At 45.0% G+C, this 23,388-nt stretch overlaps 1 protein-coding gene across 1 annotated transcript in view; it reads left to right on the top strand.

Annotated features, from left to right (window-relative positions):
- The window catches only part of GPR107 (G protein-coupled receptor 107), a 79,315-nt gene that overhangs the window by 35,659 nt on the left and 20,268 nt on the right, over positions 1-23,388 (top strand). Inside the window, exons 12-14 of the mRNA XM_018564747.1 lie at positions 2,952-3,069; positions 3,437-3,567; positions 6,833-6,876. Coding sequence (XP_018420249.1) covers positions 2,952-3,069; positions 3,437-3,567; positions 6,833-6,876 — 293 coding nt within the window. The remainder of the gene's footprint in view (positions 1-2,951; positions 3,070-3,436; positions 3,568-6,832; positions 6,877-23,388) is intronic.

Below are 23,388 nucleotides of genomic sequence, written 5' to 3'. Positions count from 1 at the left end.
GCAAGTATTTCAGCCATTCTCTTTTAGGACACAGTGAGGGGAATTTATCAAAACTGGAGCAGAGAAAATGTGGAGAAGATTTGCACTGCAACCAATCAGCTTCCCTGTCTCATTTTCAAGTCTTACCTCAGCAAACTGAAGAGAGATGCTAATTGGTTGCCATGGGCAACTGCTCCAGATGCTGCCTGCTCCAGTTTTGATAGATTCCCCTCTGTCTGTTAAGCTTTTTTTTTCGCACACCACCGCCGTGTATAATGTGAACAGAGTACACGGAAAACAATTTGTTTATGTACCCTGTTCACACCATACATGTGTGGAGTTGTGCTGAAAAATGCAGCTGACTGGCCATGGTGTGAAAAGCCCTTAATCTTACTTGTTGGCATAGCTTTACCCCTAAGGGCCTGTTCACACGACGTCCGTTTTCTGTGCTGACCTGATCCGTACGCTCCTGCACTAAAAATGTATCCCTATGTGTGTTATGGGCTACAGTTCTCACGTGCGCAGTCCGTTCAGGTTAGGACAGAAAAAATACTGCATGTCACATTTTGTACGGCCAGGAAATGGTCCGTAAGCGCAAAACGCGTCAAAAACGCACTGCAGCTAACATACTGACAGCCCAACTCCAGCACAAAAAAAATTTAAATATTTTATTTTTGTTTAACTGGAACGCAGCAAAACACATAGCACCGCGTCTGCAGATCCGCACCTGATCAGGACTTGATAATCATGGGAACAGGCCCTTTAAAGAGCCTGTGCTTTACCCATACAGGGCAGAGAAGCAGGTTCACTTCATTGCTGCCCTCCTTACTTTTTCTTCCCGTCACTCCCCTGTCTGACTGAAGCGCACTACCTAGAACTATATAACTGAGCTCTTAGAAACGAAAGACGACTGTGTTTTAATACCTGGAATGCAAAGCAATCATAAAAAAAAAAAAAAAAAGTATGCCAGCAATGTACACGTTGTGTAGATGATGCCGTCATATGCAGATCCTGGATATAAACACAAAAACTTACTGTTTTTTAGTTGTCCTCTCAGTCTCAGAGTAAATCCTGGCCCTGGAGAGGGAGAGATCTGAGAGACACACAGACACAGTGACAGAGAGAAGGTCTACAGACACAACATGTGCAGGAGATCTCTCTCAGACACACAGAACACAATGACAGAGAGAAGGTCTACAGACACAACATGTGCAGGAGATCTCTCTCAGACACACAGAACACAATGACAGAGAGAAGGTCTACAGACACAAGTGCAGGAGATCTCCCTCACACACACAGAACACAGTGACGGAGAAGGTCTACAGACACAACAAGTGCAGGAGATCTCCCTCACACACACAGAACACAGTGACGGAGAAGGTCTACAGACACAACAAGTGCAGGAGATCTCCCTCACACACAGAACACAAGCTCAGCAGAGCAGATAGGAATCAGCTGATTGCAGTTTACAGATAACAACACACACACATATACATCACCCCCGCGCCTCTACATTACCACAAAAAACAAATCACTTACAAAGGTGTAAATGGGCTTTAAATCTACATTAAGGACATAACCCCAATATAAACTTAGACAAACTGTGGAAACTGCATTGGAAACAGTGGAACTATGCTCCTATGTTAACATTAAAACCACATTCATTGTCTTGCTGGGATGGAGGAATGGTGTAATTTTAAATGCACTTGTTTGTCACATGTTCAGAAGTTTATGCCATGTGATTTCTGTTGAAAGGGAGGACCAGAGTGAAAATTGGTTAATTCTCCACCACAACAGTGATCACATGATCAAATACCTAGGCTTTTGATCACAGTTTGGAGTTTTCCCAGACGAAAGGCAAGTATTTCAGCCATTCTCTTTTAGGACACAGTGAGGGGAATTTATCAAAACTGGAGCAGAGAAAATGTGGAGAAGATTTGCACTGCAACCAATCAGCTTCCCTGTCTCATTTTCAAGTCTTACCTCAGCAAACTGAAGAGAGATGCTAATTGGTTGCCATGGGCAACTGCTCCAGATGCTGCCTGCTCCAGTTTTGATAGATTCCCCTCTGTCTGTTAAGCTTTTTTTTTCGCACACCACCGCCGTGTATAATGTGAACAGAGTACACGGAAAACAATTTGTTTATGTACCCTGTTCACACCATACATGTGTGGAGTTGTGCTGAAAAATGCAGCTGACTGGCCATGGTGTGAAAAGCCCTTAATCTTACTTGTTGGCATAGCTTTACCCCTAAGGGCCTGTTCACACGACGTCCGTTTTCTGTGCTGACCTGATCCGTACGCTCCTGCACTAAAAATGTATCCCTATGTGTGTTATGGGCTACAGTTCTCACGTGCGCAGTCCGTTCAGGTTAGGACAGAAAAAATACTGCATGTCACATTTTGTACGGCCAGGAAATGGTCCGTAAGCGCAAAACGCGTCAAAAACGCACTGCAGCTAACATACTGACAGCCCAACTCCAGCACAAAAAAAATTTAAATATTTTATTTTTGTTTAACTGGAACGCAGCAAAACACATAGCACCGCGTCTGCAGATCCGCACCTGATCAGGACTTGATAATCATGGGAACAGGCCCTTTAAAGAGCCTGTGCTTTACCCATACAGGGCAGAGAAGCAGGTTCACTTCATTGCTGCCCTCCTTACTTTTTCTTCCCGTCACTCCCCTGTCTGACTGAAGCGCACTACCTAGAACTATATAACTGAGCTCTTAGAAACGAAAGACGACTGTGTTTTAATACCTGGAATGCAAAGCAATCAGAATTCATTTTTCACTGATTGTACTTCAGTGATCAGACATTAGATGGATTTAGTTTGTGTTTTTGGCCAGTTTTCCAACCTATTCAATAGGCTTCATCTTTCACTGTAACATTTCCAGTTAGTATTCTGATCTGTTTTCCAAGGTCTAAAGGCCTTTTACTGCAAGCTAATCCCCATTTTTCTCATTCATCAGGCTGAAAGGGGCACTGCTGTTCATCACCATTGCACTGATTGGAACAGGCTGGGCCTTTGTGAAACACATCCTGTCTGACAAGGACAAAAAGATCTTCATGATTGTGATTCCTCTGCAGGTGAGCGCTTGTTGACACTTGCGCACTTCAAGTAGACCTGCCCTTTAAAGTAAACTGTTACTACGTTTTTTTAACATTGAAAAGTGAATGTTCCTGCTCACGGCATCTCTCTGGATCCCGGTGGAGATTTGTCCCCCCGTCCCCAGTGTATCTTTGACATGCTGAAAGCTTGTTTGAAAATCTGAACTTAATTTGTGCAAAGTCTGAGTGAATTCTACATTCTTGGGAGGAGCCAAAACTGGTTGCAGGAAATGGAAATACTATATTTTACAATGAACTGAGTTAATGTGAACTAAGCAATATTGCTTTAACTGTTTTTGAACAAAGGTCGCATGCATGCATTTTAATGCCTTGATTCTGTTGGCAGGTACTAGCTAATGTAGCTTACATCATCATAGAGTCTACAGAGCAGGGCACGACAGAGTATGGGCTGTGGAAAGAAATCCTGTTCCTTGTAGACCTCCTGTGTTGTGGCGCCATCTTGTTCCCAGTTATATGGTAAGTCTACTAGGTTGTTCTGCTATGATAAACATCATGTACAAGGAAGGCCTACTAGTCAGACGTTCTGCACTCAAGGCAGAACAGTTATGTCCATGGCCTAACTTTCTCGACTGCAGTTAGGCAGTACAGCTTGGTCACCCACCTAACCCAGCTGGCCAATTGGACATTGAACCAGCATCTCTGAACTTGTGAGGTTCTCACTCTACTCTCTCTCTGTCAGCAAGCTACTGTTTTATCAAGAGGACATTGGCTTACACTGCTCTCCCACCCTCCCCCAGTCTAAGGCCCCATTCACACGGGAATCGACTGGCACGTACAGCTCCGTGCACAGCCGTATCGGGCAGCTCCCGGGAAGGACAAGTGCTGCGTGTGATTAGTATGCAGCCCCTGTCTTTCTCTATGGGACTAAGCCCTGGTTCACACCTAGGCGTATTGCATATGCGCGTCTGTCGCGCGTTTTTTTACCACGATTCGCTGTAAAAAAAAATTGCGTGACAAACGCGCGTTTCCGAGGGCTATTTGGCTGTATCCCAATGGAAATGCGCAACAAAAACGGCCCAAAGTAGTACATGTACCTTTTCAGGCGTGGGCCGTTTTGTAGCGCGTTAGGGACGGGCTGAAATACGCCAAGGTGTGAACCAGACCCATTGAATACAATGGAATTTAGATGTTTGAGCATTTTGTAGAGCGTTCGTCGAGCGTAGAACGCGCTACAAAACGTTCAGGTGTGAACGAGGGCTAAGAGGCCATACGCCCCCTACGCTCACCTCAAGTGCAGGTCCATGCGGGTGCGTGTTTCCTGGCTCGGACATAGACAGGATCCATCCTGTCCGCATACGAGGATGCTCACCCACAAGGACGTGCAGTGCAGGTGAGCGTAGAGGGGCGTACGGCCGCGTACTCCCATAGAGAGGGACAGGGGCTGCGTACTAATCACACGCAGCACCTGTCCTTCCTGGGAGGTGCCCGATACGGCTGTGCATGCAGCACGGAGCTGTACTTGCCGGCTGATTCCCGTGTGAATGGGGCCTTAGTCTTGCTGTGCAGGGGAATACAGAAATATGTAAGGATATATTTGGGTACTCATTCTAGCTGTATTTAAACTTTTAAAAAAATTAGATTTTTTTTATGTGTATCTTTGCTTTGCCCATACACTTTAAAGTGACAGGGTCAGCCCTATTATCCCGCACAGCAGCTTATACTTGCCTTCCCTTTAAATCTCTACTGCACAGCCCTGTGTACACTCCAAGTTGCAGCTTGAGGGCTACTTCTCTTGGTTGGACACTTGATCACCCATCACAGAACCAATCTGTATTTTTGTTTGGATACTCTTACATATTTATTTGGCAAAAGCAATTGGGGACTTCCTGAAGACATTTAGCTGCCAGAATCCTATGTTCTGCTGGGCCTTTGCCACTATCCAGGAAAGCATAAGTGTAGGTTTGAGAGATCACAACACAGGTAGTTGATGTTCATCTTTTCACTTCCTCTAGTCATTGTGCAGATACAAGTCTGCCTATACTGGTGCATAGCTGCACTGCCACATTGTGTGTCTCATCTCTTTGTCTCAACTCCTCTGGGAGTCTGGTCCATTGTCTCATGTTGTGCATACACATGCTTTTATTCCTCTTAAAACTATAAGCCTGTGTTTTTTATACTTGTGTATTCTGAACATCCCAGGTATACGTCCCTATAAAGGAGCACTATGAGGCGAGTGAAAATCACTCAGCCTCAAATTTAGAGCCGACGTGTGATAATGAAACTGTCACACGTCGGCTCAATAGATCGGGAATTGAGCGAACACATACCGTCGCTCGCTCGCTTCTCGATCCTGTCCCTGCAGAGAGCTGTGACTCACTCACGGCTCCCTGCAGAGATTTCCCCCCCTCCCTGCACGGGTCCTCCAGCATGGACTGGCAGAACTGGAGGGAGCGGGTACAGCTGGGTGGATCCAGACATTGTCAGGATCCGTCCCGGCTGCGGCGTCTCAGTGCAGCTCGCGGTATACTGAGCTTTGGGTGACGGGAGGACACTAGTTTGTGTTCTCCCGTGACCCTTAGGAGAACTATGGGGAAAAGCTATACGGGTGACTTTTAAAGTCATAATTGAGAAAAATCATGGTGCTTTTCCACAATCCTTGTTCAGACAGTAAGCTGTTTTTAAAATGGGGAAATACAATGTTTCTGTACTTAAAATTGCCTAATACAGAAAGAAGTGACCGGGGCAGTTGTTAATGCAAAACAGATAAGTCACTGATTTACAGTCCTTGGCTTTGGTACAGTTTTAGTCACACAATTGTACAATTGCTCATTGAGCTCTAGAATAAATAAGCAGCAGCCTTTCAAAAAGCATTATGGGTTTCACAGCTCTTAAGCACCATGATGTAGGCAAATGCATATTTTGCATGAAGTGCAAGCACTTTGCATCTCAATGATGGATCCCATTGTCCAGGATAGCAGTCGCAATCACCAATAGAAGTTTATTGGGTGTGTGTGCTCTTTGCACAGAAATGTATCTTTTAGAAATATGCAGCTATCCCTCTAAGACCCCGTTCACACTGCGCGGTTTGTCACGCGATTTCTGCCCCGAAATTGCTCAATGTAGCTCGTCCAATGCTTTTTAATGGAGCTGTTCACATCTCACAGCTCCATGTCGCCTGTAGCTTGTCGCTCAAGCTTGTAGCTCGTACATGACCCTTTTTTCAGGGGGATGTCGCGCGATTCGGCCCCAATAGACTCAATGGTGTCGCGCCTTACCGGCGATATTGCACGATATCGCGCTACGGAAGGGTCACTTTTGCACTGCAAAATGGAAGGAAAGAATGATGTCACATCAAGACCGCTGTTGATTGGTTAGAGCCCAATGTAGCAGCGACAAATTCCGTCCCAAAAGTCGCGCTACGTAGCGCAATAAAATGTGCATTGTAGCTCAATGCCGCTCAGCACGGAATCGCATGGAAAAACGCGCGATTCACCATGTCGCTCAGTGGGAATGGGGTCTAAGCTAGTAGATATGCCTTAGGCCCAGTTCACACCAGGGCGGTTCGGCCGCGTGGATCTGCTGATATGAACAATCCCCTACACTACTATGGGGACCGTTCATGCGGCTCGGCGCAATCCGAACCGTCCCTCACCCTTTTTTTTTGCTGCGTTGCTCAGTGCGGTTTCCATACAGCTTTCTATGGGACTGCACTGTTTTGGGTGTTTTTAATTGCGTTTCAGCTCTGAAATGTACTGCAGTTACAGTTTGTCTCTCTTACCAGGTCAATCCGCCACCTACAGGAAGCCTCTGCAACAGATGGAAAGGGTGAGTATTTTTTTTCTACTTTATTTCTGTCCTGGAAATTTGAATGTGTAAATATCTGTAACACTTTTACTTTGTCTGCCAATAGGTAGAGATTAGAGAACATGTTCTTTTACTCCTCGGCTAGCATACAACATTTTTGCATAAGGCCCAGTTCACATTGCAGGCATTCTTCATTGAAAAAGTCCTGCTTGCTTCCATGTTTTTCAGCAAAACTGCCTTGCATAGAGATTGGGCATGTGAAACATGTGTGATACATGTAATGTGCCTGCACTGCACATCCAAAAACAAGAACACATAGGTGTGAATAAAACCATTAGAGGGAGCATGGTTAGCACTCTTGCCTTGCAGTGCCAAGATCCGGGGTTCAGTTTTCTATTAGAGCTTTGTATATTCTTCCTGTGGAGTTTCTTTGGAGTACTTTGGTGTCTTTACAGCTAAAAACATAACAATTGAATTTCAACTTTAGTCAAGGTTTAATTTTTTATTTTGGCGTATGGATGATTGGCACTATGAATGCAATGATGTCGGGGGTTTTTTTGAGTACTTGTCGACACCGAGTACTGGTGCCGTGTGCCCCGATTTTATCAGGAAGCCTGGCTGCAAACCATGAGGTGTTGTCCGGCTTCCTGATTGGCTAGTAAGCCAGCTTGACTTGTTGCTGGGCAGCCTGGCTTCCTCACCAATCAGGAAGCCGGCTTGCGAGCCATGAGGTTGCCGTTCGGCTTCCTCATTGGTCAGAAAGCCAGGCTGCCTAGCAACAAGATAAGCCGGCTTCCTAGCCAATTAGGAAGCCGGGTCATAACCCACCTCCCGACTTCCTGATTGGAAAGGAAGCTGGCTCCATGCCCCCTCCGCACTGGCGTTCAGAGAGATATGTGCTATCCCTAGAAGTTCCGGTATCAGAGGTAAGTATCGGCGCATTTGGGCGAGTACGAATACTAGTATCGGTATCGGTGCATCCCTAATTAGCACCACTGTCAATTTTTAATTACTGTGCTTGAAACATTTCCCCACACTCCCAACAGATGGCACAACATATAATGGGGTCTCTGGAACAGAAAGAGGAGTGATCGTCTCGGAGATTCAGACAGCAATAAAAGCCTGAGGGAGGGTCTAACCTTCCTCTACACTATTAAAAAACAAAAAACTGATTGGCTGGAGTTTGTCATCAGTTGGCCCTCACATTTCTTACTCCGTCTGTGAGTCAGTGTAAACTCTGTCACGGATATTCCACTGTAATATTAACTGACCATACACATAGCAATACAGGCTTTTTATAGCTTAGGTTTCAGAAATCGATGGGTAATTCAGTCAATATCAACTGTCATTTTCATGGAAAAGGAGCAATCGGTCATTTTAGACAATCCTACTGATTGGACCTAATTTGGTTCCAGACAGGAATTAAAACACGAAAGAAGTATTTCCAAAAATGTTTTGCCTGGAGTAAGACTTACAATGAATCTCCACCAGGTGGCAGTGTGTGCACTAATAACGGTAACATACTGTGTTCAATATATCAGTTGCTCTTCACGTGAATTGCATTTGCGGTGTATAGAACAGCCCTGTGGGTCTTTCATTGTTACGCCACAGGTTTCTCTTTATATACAAAGTTGTGTATTTGACTCCTAGGGTGTCTAAGGCAGCGTCAGCACAGCGAGGTCTGTGACGGAAAAACACAAACACATTGGTACCTTTTGGCTCCCAGTGTTTAGTTTTGGATGGAAATATTGTAATTGTGTCTGCTCAGGTCTTGCTTTCAAGTCTCCTTTGGTTTACCAGACCCCAGATACTGCAAATTCACTTGTTGACAGAAAGCCATCATTTGGTCTTTACAACTAAATTAATAGCTAGCGTTGTGTTTTTTTTTGGGGGGGAGGGGGGTTTGTGGTACTCCAGCCCATTGCATTCTATCTTCTAATAAATCACCGGGCCTCTACATTGTTTTCTTTCCTACACCTCTGCCGTGTTAAGACTAATTTTATTGTTGGCACCTTTTTTCTTCGCTTTTTGATCATCAAGACTCCTTTCTACATCGCTGTTGGAGTTTCGTCTCTTCGATTGCAGATTACAGCATGGTCGTCCTCAGCCTGGCTTTTGGAGTACTGTATCCAGATTCCACTTGAATGTCACTGCGGGGATGGTCTGGAAATGAGCTTCGGTCATTGGTTCTAAATTTTGGCTAAACTTTCCAGGTCCAGAGCCATTGGTATTGCCTCAGTGCTTGCCCTTTCTCTGAAAGCTCATTTAGTGCTCGTTCGCACCAGATGCAGTGCGTTCCGGCCCAATTCTGGCCACAACGCGCTGCCTCACATTGCGGCCGGCTCACTTTTTTTGTGGGGCAGGAGGGGGGCGTGCCATTGAAGTGAATAGCACCGTAGCCACACCCTCCGGCTGCAATGCGATCAGCCGCACGGGATCACAAGGCATATTATGCCTGCCGTCTGGTGCGATCAAAATGCTGCAAGCTTTCAGTGCGTTCCAGGGCTTTGCATGTGTTTTTTGATGTTTGTATGAGTTTTGGTGCGTTCCAGAGCAGAAGAAATAGTGCATGATGCAGTTTTTCTACATGCTCTAGAACTGAACGCTCTGGTGTGAACTAGAGCCCAAAATACCATTGGAAAACATTGGACGCAGTTTTGATCCGTTCTGTAACTGCTCTGCGCTTGGTGTGAACTAGCCATGAGATGATTTTGGCCCAGAGTTGTCTGCGCAGACTGAAGGATAATAGGGTTAACCTCTATATTACAATCCTTTCTTGAGCCAATTCAGCATTTGGATAGGATGATAGTGTTTCAGAAATGTTTTTTTATTTTTTCCATAGTCCTTCTTTGTGTTGGGCCACAATTATCAGGACAAAAGGCAAGAGGTTTTTTTTCCCCAGCTTTATTTGTAGTAGACAAAAGCTACAAGGTAGAAGAAAGTGTTCTACAGTCTACTGAGAGTCAATGTGCTCCACATTGTATCGGCAAAGACAGATGACCTTTCCTCACCTAGCCTTCCGCAGCCTTTTATTACTGCCTCTACCCACATCAGACATTCACCATGACACATGTATGGCTTTTCTTGTGCCGTCCCTCCCTTCCCCCACTTCCTATAGAACACGGGCTGCTTATTTAGCATTACAGATGTCCCTGCTTCTGGAGGGCACTTTGCGGATCATTAATAACACCTGGGGTTATTGTGCAGGCATAGCTGGAGAATGTAAATGTGAGGTTGTATAAAGACCTCTCTCTGGGATAAAGTCACGTTAGATCTTTTCTTCGCGGTGACTGGTTTGTAACCCTGTGCTTATAAAGACAAAGCGATGCAGACTGGGGGGCAGACCTCATTGTCATCCTTGTCAGTCTTCTCAGTGCGGCCTTGTAACGGACATGACATCTGCAGAAGTATAAAGCTCACCATCTGTGGTTTTTTGCAGATAGTTACTTATAAAGTAGATTTAGAAATGTCTAGACTGGCGGAGAACAGGTAAAATGATGCAGCTACATTGCAGGCGGCTCGATGTGTGTAGGGGGGCTTTGACTTGTATTCTGAGCACGAATCGCTCGCCTGCGTTTTGGTGTTTGGCCCTGCAGTATGACAGAAGGCCGCAGAACCAGGAGTGATTATCGAGCAAATGCCTCCCCAAGCAGACAATCACTGAGGGCTGGCTGCAGTGCCAGGGCATTCGCGTACCCACTGGCTGGAACCTCTTACTTTGCTGCTGTCAGTTCCATAGCTGTCAATGTTTTGAATATGATCTGAGGCGTAGTATAGCTGCTGCATTTAGTTAACAGGGCAGTCTGCTGTAACGGACGGCGCCGGGTTTTAAAACCTCTCACGGCCTTTGTTAAACCGGAATCCTGACTCCTAAATGATACTGTTTTACCCTTCTGAGCCTCATTGGCTCAGGGCTCCTGGTTCTCGTCACTACTGTATGTGAAGTGCTACTGCAGTACTAAGTGTATGTCGGAAGACGTCTGGCAGTGTTCTCTGGGAAATGTTTGCTTTCCATGTGAAGGTGTAAAGATTCTCGCAACAAAGTCCAAATCCCATTCGCACTGCCACGGTCTCAAAACCACAAGGTATGTGTGGTGCCCAGGTGACCACACGGATGGCGCCGTGCAAAACACTAATCGTAAATAAAAGTAATTCACTGGCACACACTTGAAGGGTTTTTAAAGTATTGATATGTTTATTCAATACCCAATGTCACATACTGTCAGAGTGCTAACGTTTTGGGTCCGCACAGGGATCTTTCATCAGAGCGACAGTGACCCTCAGTCCGCACAGGGATCCTTCATCAGAGCGACATTGACCCTCAGTCCGCACAGGGATCTTTCATCAGAGCGACAGTGACCCTCAGTCCGCACAGGGATCCTTCATCAGAGCGACATTGACCCTCAGTCCGCACAGGGATCTTTCATCAGAGCGACAGTGACCCTCAGTCCGCACAGGGATCCTTCATCAGAGCGACATTGACCCTCAGTCCGCACAGGGATCTTTCATCAGAGCGACAGTGACCCTCAGTCCGCACAGGGATCCTTCATCAGAGCGACATTGACCCTCAGTCCGCACAGGGATCTTTCATCAGAGCGACAGTGACCCTCAGTCCGCACAGGGATCCTTCATCAGAGCGACAGTGACAGTCAGTCACTGTCGCTCTGATGAAGGATCCCTGTGCGGACCCGAAACGTCAGCACTGTATGACAGTATGTGACATTGGGTATTGAATAAACATATCAATACTTTAAAAACCCTTCAAGTGTGTGCCGGTGAATTACTTTTATTTACTATTGGTGTAAAGATTCTGACACTGACCTCTGGGTGGGGCAAATGTCTAAAACAAACCTGTCATGACAGAAACATGGAGAATGTCATTTTTCTTTATCTCCTGAAAATACTAGCTGCCTTCCACATATATTGGTCGTGGTCCCGGATAAAAATCTTTTGGAGGATGGTACAGTGGAATGACTGCTACAGGTTCGTTTTCCTCTAGCCCCTATTCACTTCCTGGTGGGCGTTCCGTTTCCGCACCTCAACAAATATGATAATAGATTAATTTCCCATGTTTTGACAGCAGCTCGCTGTCTTATAGCTTTAAATTGGATTCGTACATCCTCTCCCTCCCAACTAGACATTTACCAACGGATCAAAGAGGTGTGGGGTATGGAATACCTTACTGCATAGCTTGCCAACCTATGAGAAAGTTTGGAAGACATCATTTTTTAAAACAAATGTCATTGGCGGCTCAATCGGGGTCATTTTGTACCTACACGTTTACGGTTTATCCTGACTCGCCAGGGCTGGGCTCGCACTACTCCGGTATCCGTACTCAGTTCTTAATAAGCAATGGCCCCAGAGGAGCTCGGGACCGGAAGCAGTTTGATGGAAGCAATTTTTGGTTTGTTACGTCCTTGGAATGGAATGAGACACAAAAGGAATAGGTTTTGTTCACTGTTTTAGTTTTGCAGTATACAGCATACTTATTATTATTATACAGGATTTATATAGCGCCAAAAGTTTGCGCAGCGCTTTACAATATAAGGAAGACATTACAGTCACAATACAATTCAAGACAAGATGGTAAGGAGGGCCCTGCCCGTGATACTTATTATTCTATGTACAAGATTTTACATCCCATGCCATGAGACACATTTTATCCTTATTGGAAATTTGGTTATTTACCACTCCCCCTGACTTTTATCTTTTTTAGATAGCCCATAATCCACTATGTTGGCAGAGGCTACCTTTCTTAAATGCTATCAGTCTTATGGAGGGGTAGAGTTTCTTTCTTGCATAAGCGATACTTGTAAACAGGGAGATGGATATGTGAATGTAATCTCATTGTCGGCCAACTAATCGATTATGAAAATAATCGTTAGCTGCAGCCCTATTGAATTTCACTTTGGATGTATGTAACATCATATTGTCTCTTGGAAATGTTTTGTATTTTGTAATTTTTATTTACAAAATATAAAAAAATGTTATTCAAAAAATAAAAAAAAATACTAGCTGCCTGACTCTCATACCTACCCTGGAACAAGTACGCAGATCAAGAAAGTCAAAGAAAACTCACAAATCCCTAACCGATAATTGCTGAACCATTGAACCAAATTGTTGAAATTTGTGGTCAGCATTAAAATGGTGTTTTCAGGTGGGGAGGTTACCAGTGGCCGTCTGTAGATAGGGGGGGTCCAGCAATGGCCATCTCTTTGTTTCTCTAATGGCAGGTTTTCTTTAAATTTAATGTATTTCTATATTTCTAAGCGTACATTGTCCGGGGTATCCCAGTCTGTGCTTTGTACTCTGGTTATGGTAGATCTAAAGTCTGTATACCAAACAGGAAGTTTAGAGGATATCTTTCCAATATGAGCAAAATCCCCTCTTAGACAGTTGTCCCGATAGCAAGTGTCCCCAATGGAAGATCTCGCCCATATTCCTGTTCTGGTGGCAGCTCAGAATGTTGGATTTACCCTCACTTTCATGCCTGGTGACATTGGTGATCAGGACAATTAGAGAGAGAGAGAGACTTCCCTCCCAGCAAATTCAGTGGTGGCAGTTTTGGGAGGTATTCCCCGCCCCTTTGTGACTTAGAGCTGCGGAGCAGGGGATGCGCCTCTTCGCAAGTTAATGGTCCAGGAGGAGGGTGTGGTGGCAGTCACAGTTTTAAGTGGGTTTGTACCAGGCTCAGACTCTTGTCACCATCAGGAAACCCGCCCTGAGACATGACATGCAGCAATCGCTGGAGTGCTACATAGAGGTTGCTGTAGGTCAGCAGCACTGAGATGCAGGAGATTGCAAAACAAGATGAACACAAGTATTTTATTAAAAAAGGCAACCGGATATTATACACAGTGATTTAGCAAACAAAATGTCATCTAGTTATTATTTCCATCTAAACGCTTCCATGATATTGGATTAAACATTCGGCACTAGGAAAGGCGCCCATCTCTCTGTTTCTTATTATTTCCATCTGCCGAAAGTCAAAAAAACTTTTAGGGCTTGTTCACACGACGTCCGGATTAAGTACGGACCAGATGCGTGCACTCCTGCGCTAAAAATGCGTCCCAATGTATCCCTATGTGTTTTATGGGCTACAGTTCTCACGTGCGCAGTCCGGACAGAGAAAATACTGCATGTCACATTTTGTCCGGGCCGGAAACGCACAAACGCGACGAAAACGCACCTCACTGCAGCTAACATACTGACAGCCCCACTCCACTTTTTTTTCTTTTTAACTGGACCGTGGTAAAAACGCATAGCACCGCGTCTGCAGATCTGCTAGAGATCCAGACCAGATCTGGTCCGTACATCATGTGAACAAGCCCTTAGCGTGCATAACCTGGAATTCTGTAAGCTTACAGTTGATTTCTTGATCAGTTTTCATTTCAAACGATAAATTGTTGCTATTTTTTTTTCTATACATTTTGTATACAGCATTTAAGAATTGTGTATAAACGGAGAGGTTCTCTCTGCCGGTGGAGAATACATTTTCCTTTATTGAAGCAGTGTGAAGGTCTGGCAGTGATCTGAATGCTGTTAGTAATAATGTTACAGGCCATCCCAGCCATTTCTGTATAGCCCCCGCCCGGGTATAACACTTTGTTCTATGTAATCCCATCACAACTGCAAATGCTAATCGGTTAATTGACTTCAGCCTTTGCCATCTGGTCCTTTCCCATTGAGCTCTTTCTTGGTGTTTGGGTGATCATCTGCCCTCCACAGGCCTTCTGCTGTGACAAGATTCATGTGTGTCTACAGCTGCCGTGAACTATTATTTGAAGAACTCCAGACTTCTGGGTGACTATAGAAAACACTGAAGCAATGGTTGCTTGGTCACCTCTCCTCGCCCAGGCTGCTGATTGAACATTGAAGGATCAAATGCAGATTTATAAGGTCATCCATGTGCATTCCCCTCCAGAAATCACGTTCCCAATGTTAGTCTGGCACCATTGTATAAAGAAATAGAGCCCTGTTTGGGCCTTCCTGTGCCAGTGCGTGTTAAATTGGAGGAAGATGGCATAAAGTCAGGTTTATGTATCCATACTAGTTGATTTTAAAGTAAACAAATCGGAATCTTCTTCATTAAGAGCAGAAATGACGGAATCTTTTTGTTATCGGCAACAAGACACTTGTCTAAGGTCACCCCTACTTTGGTATCCCACTAGGTTCTTGGAATATCTAACCAAGAAAGGGACAAGGTTACCTGGCGTGGTATCTGACTAATTGTTATGCCCTGCAACTAATAGGATATGATTACAGGCCACGTACACGTGGTGTAATATGTGGGGTGCAGGGACATGGTGGGGAGATTTAGGCCATAACTTCTGCTCTGTTTGTAATTAATAATGGTAGGTTGAGGTAGCAGCTTTGCTCTGTCACATACCTCTACCCTGGGCCTGCCTATATAAGGGCTGGGGAAAATGCCGCTCGCCTGTTTCTCTGTCTGACGCCGTGACCCCGGGAACACCGCATGTTTACACATGTAAACAAAACCTCCATTACTTGCATTAGCCCAAATCATGCGGAGGGACTGCTACATTTTAATTACGAAACTGTCAACTCCAAGGCTGCGTGCCACCGTGCCATCCCACGTGGTGTTAAATAAAGCAGGCTTTGTAAGGACGCCTCCACCAAATGTACCTTTTTGCTTGCTTTATACATTTACAAATGAGGTCAAGGCCGATTTGTTAACACGGCCGTACGTAACAACCAAATTCAAAATATAAACATACATTTATGTACATAGAACTTTTCCACCATGTTACTGTCTTGTGATTGTTCAGCTGGCAAAAGGTGGAAAGAGTTTTGGGTTTAACTCCTTAAATCTGCACAACAAACAGTTTGATTCATATCCCCCCCCAAAAATTTCAAATATGAAGCAAATTAATATCCTGAAGGAGGAAAGCCTAGAAATAAACGGGAATGCATGGGCAAAATGTAAACACATTAAAGGAGAACTATGAGGTGAGTGATTTTCACTCAACCTCTTAGTTCAAGCCGACGTGTGACAATGAGACTGTTGCAGGTCGGCTCAATAGATCGGGAAGTGAGCGAACACATACTGTCGCTCGCTCCTGCCCCTGCAGAGAGCCGTGACTGTCACGGCTCCCTGCAGTGATTCCCCCTCTCCCCGGTCCGATCCTCCAGCGCTGACTGGAGGAACGAACGGGGGAGGGGCGGGTACAGCTGGCTCTACCTCTAGCTAGGCAGAGCCAGCTGTCAATCACGCAGCTGAGTGGATCTCCACAGTAATGTCAGGATCCGTCCCATCTGCGGCGGTCTCAGTATACAGAGCTTTGGGTCACGGGAGAACGCTAGTTTATGTGACCCCGAGGAAAACTATGGGGGAAAATACTTGCCCCGTAGTTCTCTAAGTATATCTCTGCAATACATGCACACCGCCCCTTTCTGTTTTACTCCTTGTAAAATGCTGCACATACATATGAATACTGATCTGCCAGAAAAATTAGCTCATAACTTTCTGTTGGAGCCGACAACAATGCCTCTGCTGCGCAGAATCCCAAACAGGGTTATCAGCCCTGCCCACTTCCCTCCTGCTGGACTACAGAGCACCCCTCCCCTACTTATCTACACAAAGTTGCCTATATACCTTATGAATATCGGGCGATTTTCGTATGCGATCGCGTTTTCGGACGATATTCGTAAGGTTGATGGGCAGTGTACAACCGCAAATACTGTACAATCAATCGACTTTTGACTAACCAGCAGGTCAGAAAACTTCGGCCGATCGTACGATTTTCGCAAGGTTGGTGGCGTTCCCGTACGTCAAAATTCCTACGATTTACACTGCACATGTGCAGACGAAAATACGTGCGGTTGATTACCGCAGTTCGTCCAGGTGCTTTTCTGTTAATTACAGCTGATTGAACCTTGCGATAATCGGGGCAGGATGGGGCCTCTGTATGAAAATCGTACGACGGTTCGATCATCGGACGAAAAGTTTTGTCCGATGAAAAGTTTTGTCCGATGAGCGCAAGGTGTATGGGCAGCTTAACAGGGAGTTGTACTGTAGTCCAGCAGAGGAGGACTGGGTTAACAAATGTTAATGTATTGCAGACATGCAATACGTGTACTGAATGTTTGTTTGTATTTATTTTGCCAAAACATACACTTTAACCCTTTCACTGACGTTTAGGTGCAAAAATAGCAAAGTTATACTCACCTGATCTTTAGAGCCTGCCTGCCCTTAGACTGGTCCCTGGAGCCTCTCTCCCCCTCCACCTCAGCAGTCTAAGGCCCCGTATTGATTAATCGATTATTGAAAAAGTTGACAACTTTTTCAATAATCGATTATAATCGATTATGTCGATTAGTTGTTGCAGCCCTATTGGAGAGCGATATCGCGCGGTAAATTGCCGCGCGATAACTTGCTCAATGTGAACGGGGCCTAAGGTGCCGGAGTCACCACATTCTATACACAGTGTATAGGACATGAGGATGCTGAGGGACATGCCCTCTCTGCAGGGAGAGGAGGAGACAGGCTTTAGTTCCTAGATGAAAATGAGCAGTTAACCCTTGCAGTGTGGGGGTAGCTCTACTGCAATGGTTAAGAAAAGATTTGCTCATAGTTCTACTTTAAGAAGCCGACTGTCTGCTGGTAGAAATTATTTAGGTGGCTGTGAAGCCATCTTAATCACATCTACATCTCCTCGGAGGTGCTGCCCCCTCACACCTCCATGTATCCCAGGCTCCGCTGCCCCTCCTGCAGGCCCGGGATCGGCATGATGGGTGTCAGCAGGTAGAATAGAGCGCAATCAGCCAATATCAGTTCACTGATCACCTTTGCACCAAATGGAGCCGGAAGCATCAAGCATTTGGTCACTTCTGGTTTCTGAGCTGTCATTCCCTGGCTGGGGTGGCAGGAAAGGAGCTGAACAAGCATCACATGACTAGCATGACATGATTTAACATGTATGCATGTATGCAACAACAGCTCTGACAGCAAAAGGGTTAAAGCCCAACTTTAGCCAAAACTTTTTTCTATTTTAGTTTTAGATTTTAGAAGAGTAAATACATCTGTCAAGTTTTTGGGTTTTTTTCTGTTTGTGACCCTGTTGTGGAGATTTTCTCTCACTTTTTGTTCCTGTGACAACAAGACAAGCTATGATGGGAACAGCTGATATTAGGACGGGGAGACTTTGGCAGTAATATCCTGAAAGAGGATACATTCCCTTGTTTGTGACCAATCTTCTGATTATTGAAATCCAGCTCCTCAACTCTACTCATTCCAGAGAACATGTCACACTTTGTCTGTAACAAAGTGTCACCGGCGTTGGGCTGTAATGAGAGTTCCGAACAATGTGAATGATTGCAGTGGTGAGCGGAGGAGTCGCTGTGACATTTGTATGAAATGTGTAATATCACTATTACATCTGATTGCAGCGACCGACACCTCCATAGAAAAGTGCTCAATGTGCACATACTGAATGTTTTCCTTTTAAAGTTGTGTAGATCTGGTATTAGAAGGAACATTGTTGTATTGTATTTTTTGGAGGAAAGTCCCTGCAAGCAGTTAGCATACTTGCGCAGCCTCAGAGAAGTAATAAGCGATTCAGTTTGCTTGCAACCACGCTAAACGGAAATAGCAGTTTTTATATTATAGCAGACATTACTGTCGAGATCCACCCAGCTGTGCGATTGACAGCTGCTCTGCCTATCTAGAGGCAGAGCCAGCTGTACCCGACCCCTCCCCCATCCGTTCCGCCAGTCAGCACTGGAGGATAGGAGCAAGGAGGGGGGGGGAATCCCTGCACGGATAGATCGTGAAGTGAGCGAGCAACGGTAGGTGTTCGCTAACTTCCCGATCTATTGAGCCGACCTGTGACAGTTTCATTGTCACAGGTCGGCTAGAACTATGAGGATGGGTGATTTTTCCCTCACCTCATAGTTCTCCTTTTAAAGTGAATTTATTGCCTTCAAATTATTTTTCTAGCTATATGTTTCATACAGATCAGCTCGGTGTAAATAATACTGTAAGTGTGTGTTGATCGAAAGAAAATGGTTCTCATCTTTAATTTGTAGTTCTATATGTACATATTTTACTCATTACATACTCCAGCTCTGCTTCCTGCTTTGCAGTACCACACTGTGCTTGTACTTTACTGCTCCTTCTCACAATGCAATGACTTCTCACAAGTCGGTACGTTGGCCAACCTCGTGAAACCAGGCCACTCCCTGTGTGGCAGATGATATTTCATCGCGACAGCTGGTAAAGTGGATGTAAAGTCTTCAACCAGTAACATTGCTGGCAGGCGGGCTTGTATTCCAGGAGAGACTAGGTGGCCATACACTGCTAGAATTTCAGCTGATTCACCGGAAGCAGCCAAAATTCTTACGGGGTGACCCTGCCAGCTTGCCAACACTACATTACCCAATCAACTTGATTTTTTCTTTTGAAGGAGCTGCTTTTTTGTGGTCGACAGCTCTCAGACTGCAATATCCCTGTAGGGGGCACGGGTGGGGGGCTGACATTCAATCATCAATGCTGTTTAGCTTGGCCAGAGGAATCTGTTGGATTTCTTTTGTTCATCCCACTATTATTAGTGGAAAGCTGGCCATACACTGTTCTATTTTTTTTTTTTTCATTCAACCCACAGGCTGAAAGAAAAATAGAACAGATTGCTCCATCAACGCTTACGTGTGTTGATCGACGAATCTCCCTCTGTCTTCATTGTATTCTGAATACCCAAACAGAACATCTCATTGGCTGCTGGCTCTGATCGTTTGAAGATTTTCCACCAGGCTCCTTCGATCAGCTGATCGAGGGATGCCGGCCAAGAGGGTGCCGACAGCGGCACACACTATTTGAATTTTGGCTGGTTCCTGAAGAATTGGCCGAAGTTCATATAATGTATGGCCAGCTTAAGTCCAGTTAAGTGTGGTTCCAGTTTTGTAGTCAAGTTTATTAAAATCCCACTATATGTTTGTGTTCCCATTCACACAGCATAGCTAAAATGATTGTTTAAAAAATATTTCTTACCTGTTAGCCATTTCTTTGGTAAAGGTCTTTGTGCAGATTCTATGCTACTCTAAACAGTCTAAAATGAAAGTAGAGGGACAGACTGAGCTTCTTATTAACCTACAATGCTTCTAAGTAGAGATGCACCAATACCGGTATTTGGGTATTGAGTACCGATATTTTTTTTTCGGTATTTACCGATACGTCCCATTAAGGCAGGCGGCTTGTAATGACTTGCCACCCGGCTTCCCTGCTTCTCATCACTGTGTGACGAGGGAGCATGAAGCCGGCTTCCTGGCTAATCAGAAAGCCAAGTGCCGCGTCATTACACGGCGCCCAGCTTCCTGATTGGCCAGGAAGCCGGCTCCATGCTCCTTCGTCACAAGTGACGAGGGAGCATGAAGCCGGCTTCCTGGCCAATCATGAAGGCGGACAGTGTGTAATGACTCCCTGCCCGGCTTCCTGATACCGGAAGTATCGGGCTAGGCATCCGAGCATTTGGGCGAGTACTCGCCCAAATACTCGGCATCGGCACCAATACCAATACTAGTATTGGTGCATCCCTACTTCTAAGTCTTTAACCCTTTTGTTATAACAGAGTACGCAAATCTAGTTTCCAACTGATGAGATCTGCCAGCACAGTACAGATGGGGTTAATTAGAGTAAACATAACTTCCTACAACCCCCTCCTTACATGGGGGGAAGCTAGGTAAGATTTTTAAGCAGGCATAAAACTTAAAAGATGTAAGCAGAAATCGAATATATATTATGTTTATGAGAACATACAGTATAACAAATATAAAATAGGCCCTATCCCAATTTGGCTGCCTAAGTGGAAATACATTTTAAGGCTAGGCATACACATGTATAGTTACATAGGTTGAAAAAAAAAGACGCAGGCCCATCGAGTTCAATGTAGATTTCTCTTGGTCAGCTCCACAGGTTAAATGAGAGAAATCACTCTTATTTCCTGTCAATGCTAACCAGTGTGGAATAAAGAATATCCAGTACGCTATTGTATTCAGACAGCCACAACACCCGCGGGCTCGTATTTCAGCCGGTTCCTGTAAATGAATGTCAGAAGAGTGTCCAAACTATCTCTATGCTTGTTCTGGGTCAGTGACTCCGGGAACTAGCATTGTGAAAGGAGAGTTCAGTAATGGCATTCTCCATTATTATGTCATGAAAGATTCCCTTTAAGAATGGCGGCAGAATGATTGCCAATTGAGTGTTTGCTCCTTCTAGTGGCTGATCTACATTCTTTATTTTTTTTATTTTACTCTTCTATGTTGTATTACTTTATAACCACAGAAATACAGAAGTACAAACATTGAATGATGTGAAAGTCATATGAAATGTATGGAAGGCAAACATTCCCTCAATGGTTCACATATGCACTAATTGAAGATGCACTAATGTACATTTTCTGTATTGTCTGGTGTCCGGTAGGTTTTTTTCATTGAAAGAGTTAAACGGACTGCTTTTTGTTAGTACTGTGCAGTGCATACTGACACTGGAGAATACAGGAAATGAATGGAGGCATCTGATATAAACACAGGGAGAGGGTAGGAGACGACATGAGATGTGGAGATGCTATCTGCTTTCTCAGTTATAAATAAAATTTAAAAAAACGACCTTCCCACAATCCACTTGGCTTCAAGCGCAGTAGAACCTTCATTTTAAAGAGTTCCGGGAATTTTTTTTATTAACCGCTCGTTTTGGTCTAGGGACTAGGGAGGAAATGGAAAAAGTTCTACTCACCCGATCCGACTATCTGGCTCTTAGAGCGGTCCTTCTAGTATCTCTAAGGTCCCCGAGTCATCACGTTCTATACATCATGTATAGGACGTGAGAACGCGGAGGGACATACCATCACTGCAGCCGATTCGTAGGATCGGGTGAGTAACTTTTTTTTCCCTCCCTAGAGTAAGAACAAGCAGTTAACCCTTGCAGTGCAGGGGTACCCCCACTGCAAGGGTTAAACGAGAATTATGAGGCGAGTGATTTTCACTCAGTCTCATAATCTGAGACAATGAAACTGTCACAGGTCGGCTCAGTTGATCAGGAAGTGAGCGAACACATACCGGCGCTCGCTCACTTCTCAATCAATCCCTGCAGAGAGCCGTGACTGCCACTCACAGCTCCCTGCAGGGATTCCGCGCTCCGATTCTCCAGTGCTGACTGGGTGAACTGACGGGGGAGGGGGCAGACACAGCTGGCTCTGGATAGGCAGAGCCAGCTGTCACTCACGCAGCTGGGTGGATCCAGACCGTATTGTCGGGATCCGTCCCGGCTGCGGCGTCTCAGTATACCGCGACTGACTGTTTTTTAACATAAACTTTGGTTTTGATATACCTGGAATGTATTTGGCTAATTTAAACTGTAAGTTCATTTGGGCTTTCAGAACAATTTTGCTCTGCAAGTTAGTGCCTGTTAGACAAGATGACCAGTGCGTGTGAATAAATCTCCATCACAATCAACAGCACTACACTCAATGCCTCCCCTCAAGTCAGAGTGCTTAGTGTAATCTATGACTCTGTGCTTTCCTTTCAGCCCCACATCCAATCAGTATCCAAATCTTGCCGACTCAACCTCCGCAGCAGTTCCAACATTTGCCCCTTTTTAACAAACGAAACCGCAAAGCTTCTAATTCACTCCCTCGTAATCTCTCGCCTCCTCACCTACTCTAACTCCCTCCTTGTTGGTCTACCACAACATGGGCTCCCCCCCCTTCAATCTATCCTGAACGCTGCTGCCAGACCTATCCACCTTACTAACTGCTCAGTGTCTGCCACCCCCACTCTGCCAATCCCGCCACTGGCTCCCGCTTGCCAAACGAATACAATTCTAAATACGAACAACATACAAAGCCATCCACAACTCGACCCCAACCTTCATCACCAGCCTCATGTCAAAATATCACCCAAACCGTCCTCTCTGCTCCTCTCAAGACCTCCTGCTCTGCAGCTCTCTCGTCACCTCCTCCCATGCTTGCCTGCAAGACTTCTGCAGAGTTTCTCCATCTTCTGGAACTCCCTATCCCAATATGTTTGTTTATCTCCTATTCTGTTCACCTTTTAGGCGATCCTTGAAAACTTCCATATGTGAAGGTTAAACCTCTTTTCCTCCAGATGCAAAGAATGCCCCTCTGTTCTTTGCAGTTGTCTTAACCACTTGAAGACCGGGGTGTTTCACCCCCTTCCTGGCCAGGCCATTTTTACTTTGACTGACGTTTATTCCGTCATGCAATGCTGTACTGATACGAATTTCATACCATTTTTTGGGGAGAGATAGAGCTTTCTTTTGGTGGTATTTAATCACTGCTGGGGTTTTTTTTTTTTTACTATATAACAAAAAAAGTAACCTAAATTTAGGAAAAAAAACATGTTTCCCTATAAAATGTTATGAAACATTTATTTTCACCCCAATTTTTTGGTATAATATAAAAGACGGGGTCACGTCGGGTAAATAGACACTAAACATGTCAACCTTTAAAATTGCGCGCGCCCGCAAAATCGCAGAAAACTTCCCGCAACCAAAATTGGCCA

This window comes from Nanorana parkeri, unplaced genomic scaffold, assembly GCF_000935625.1.
Source record: "Nanorana parkeri isolate BGI_ZX_2015 unplaced genomic scaffold, ASM93562v1 scaffold778, whole genome shotgun sequence".
Taxonomy (NCBI): Eukaryota; Metazoa; Chordata; class Amphibia; order Anura; family Dicroglossidae; genus Nanorana; species Nanorana parkeri.
The sequence above is the reverse complement of the archived record's forward strand: the minus strand, read 5'-3'. Positions and strand labels throughout refer to the sequence as shown.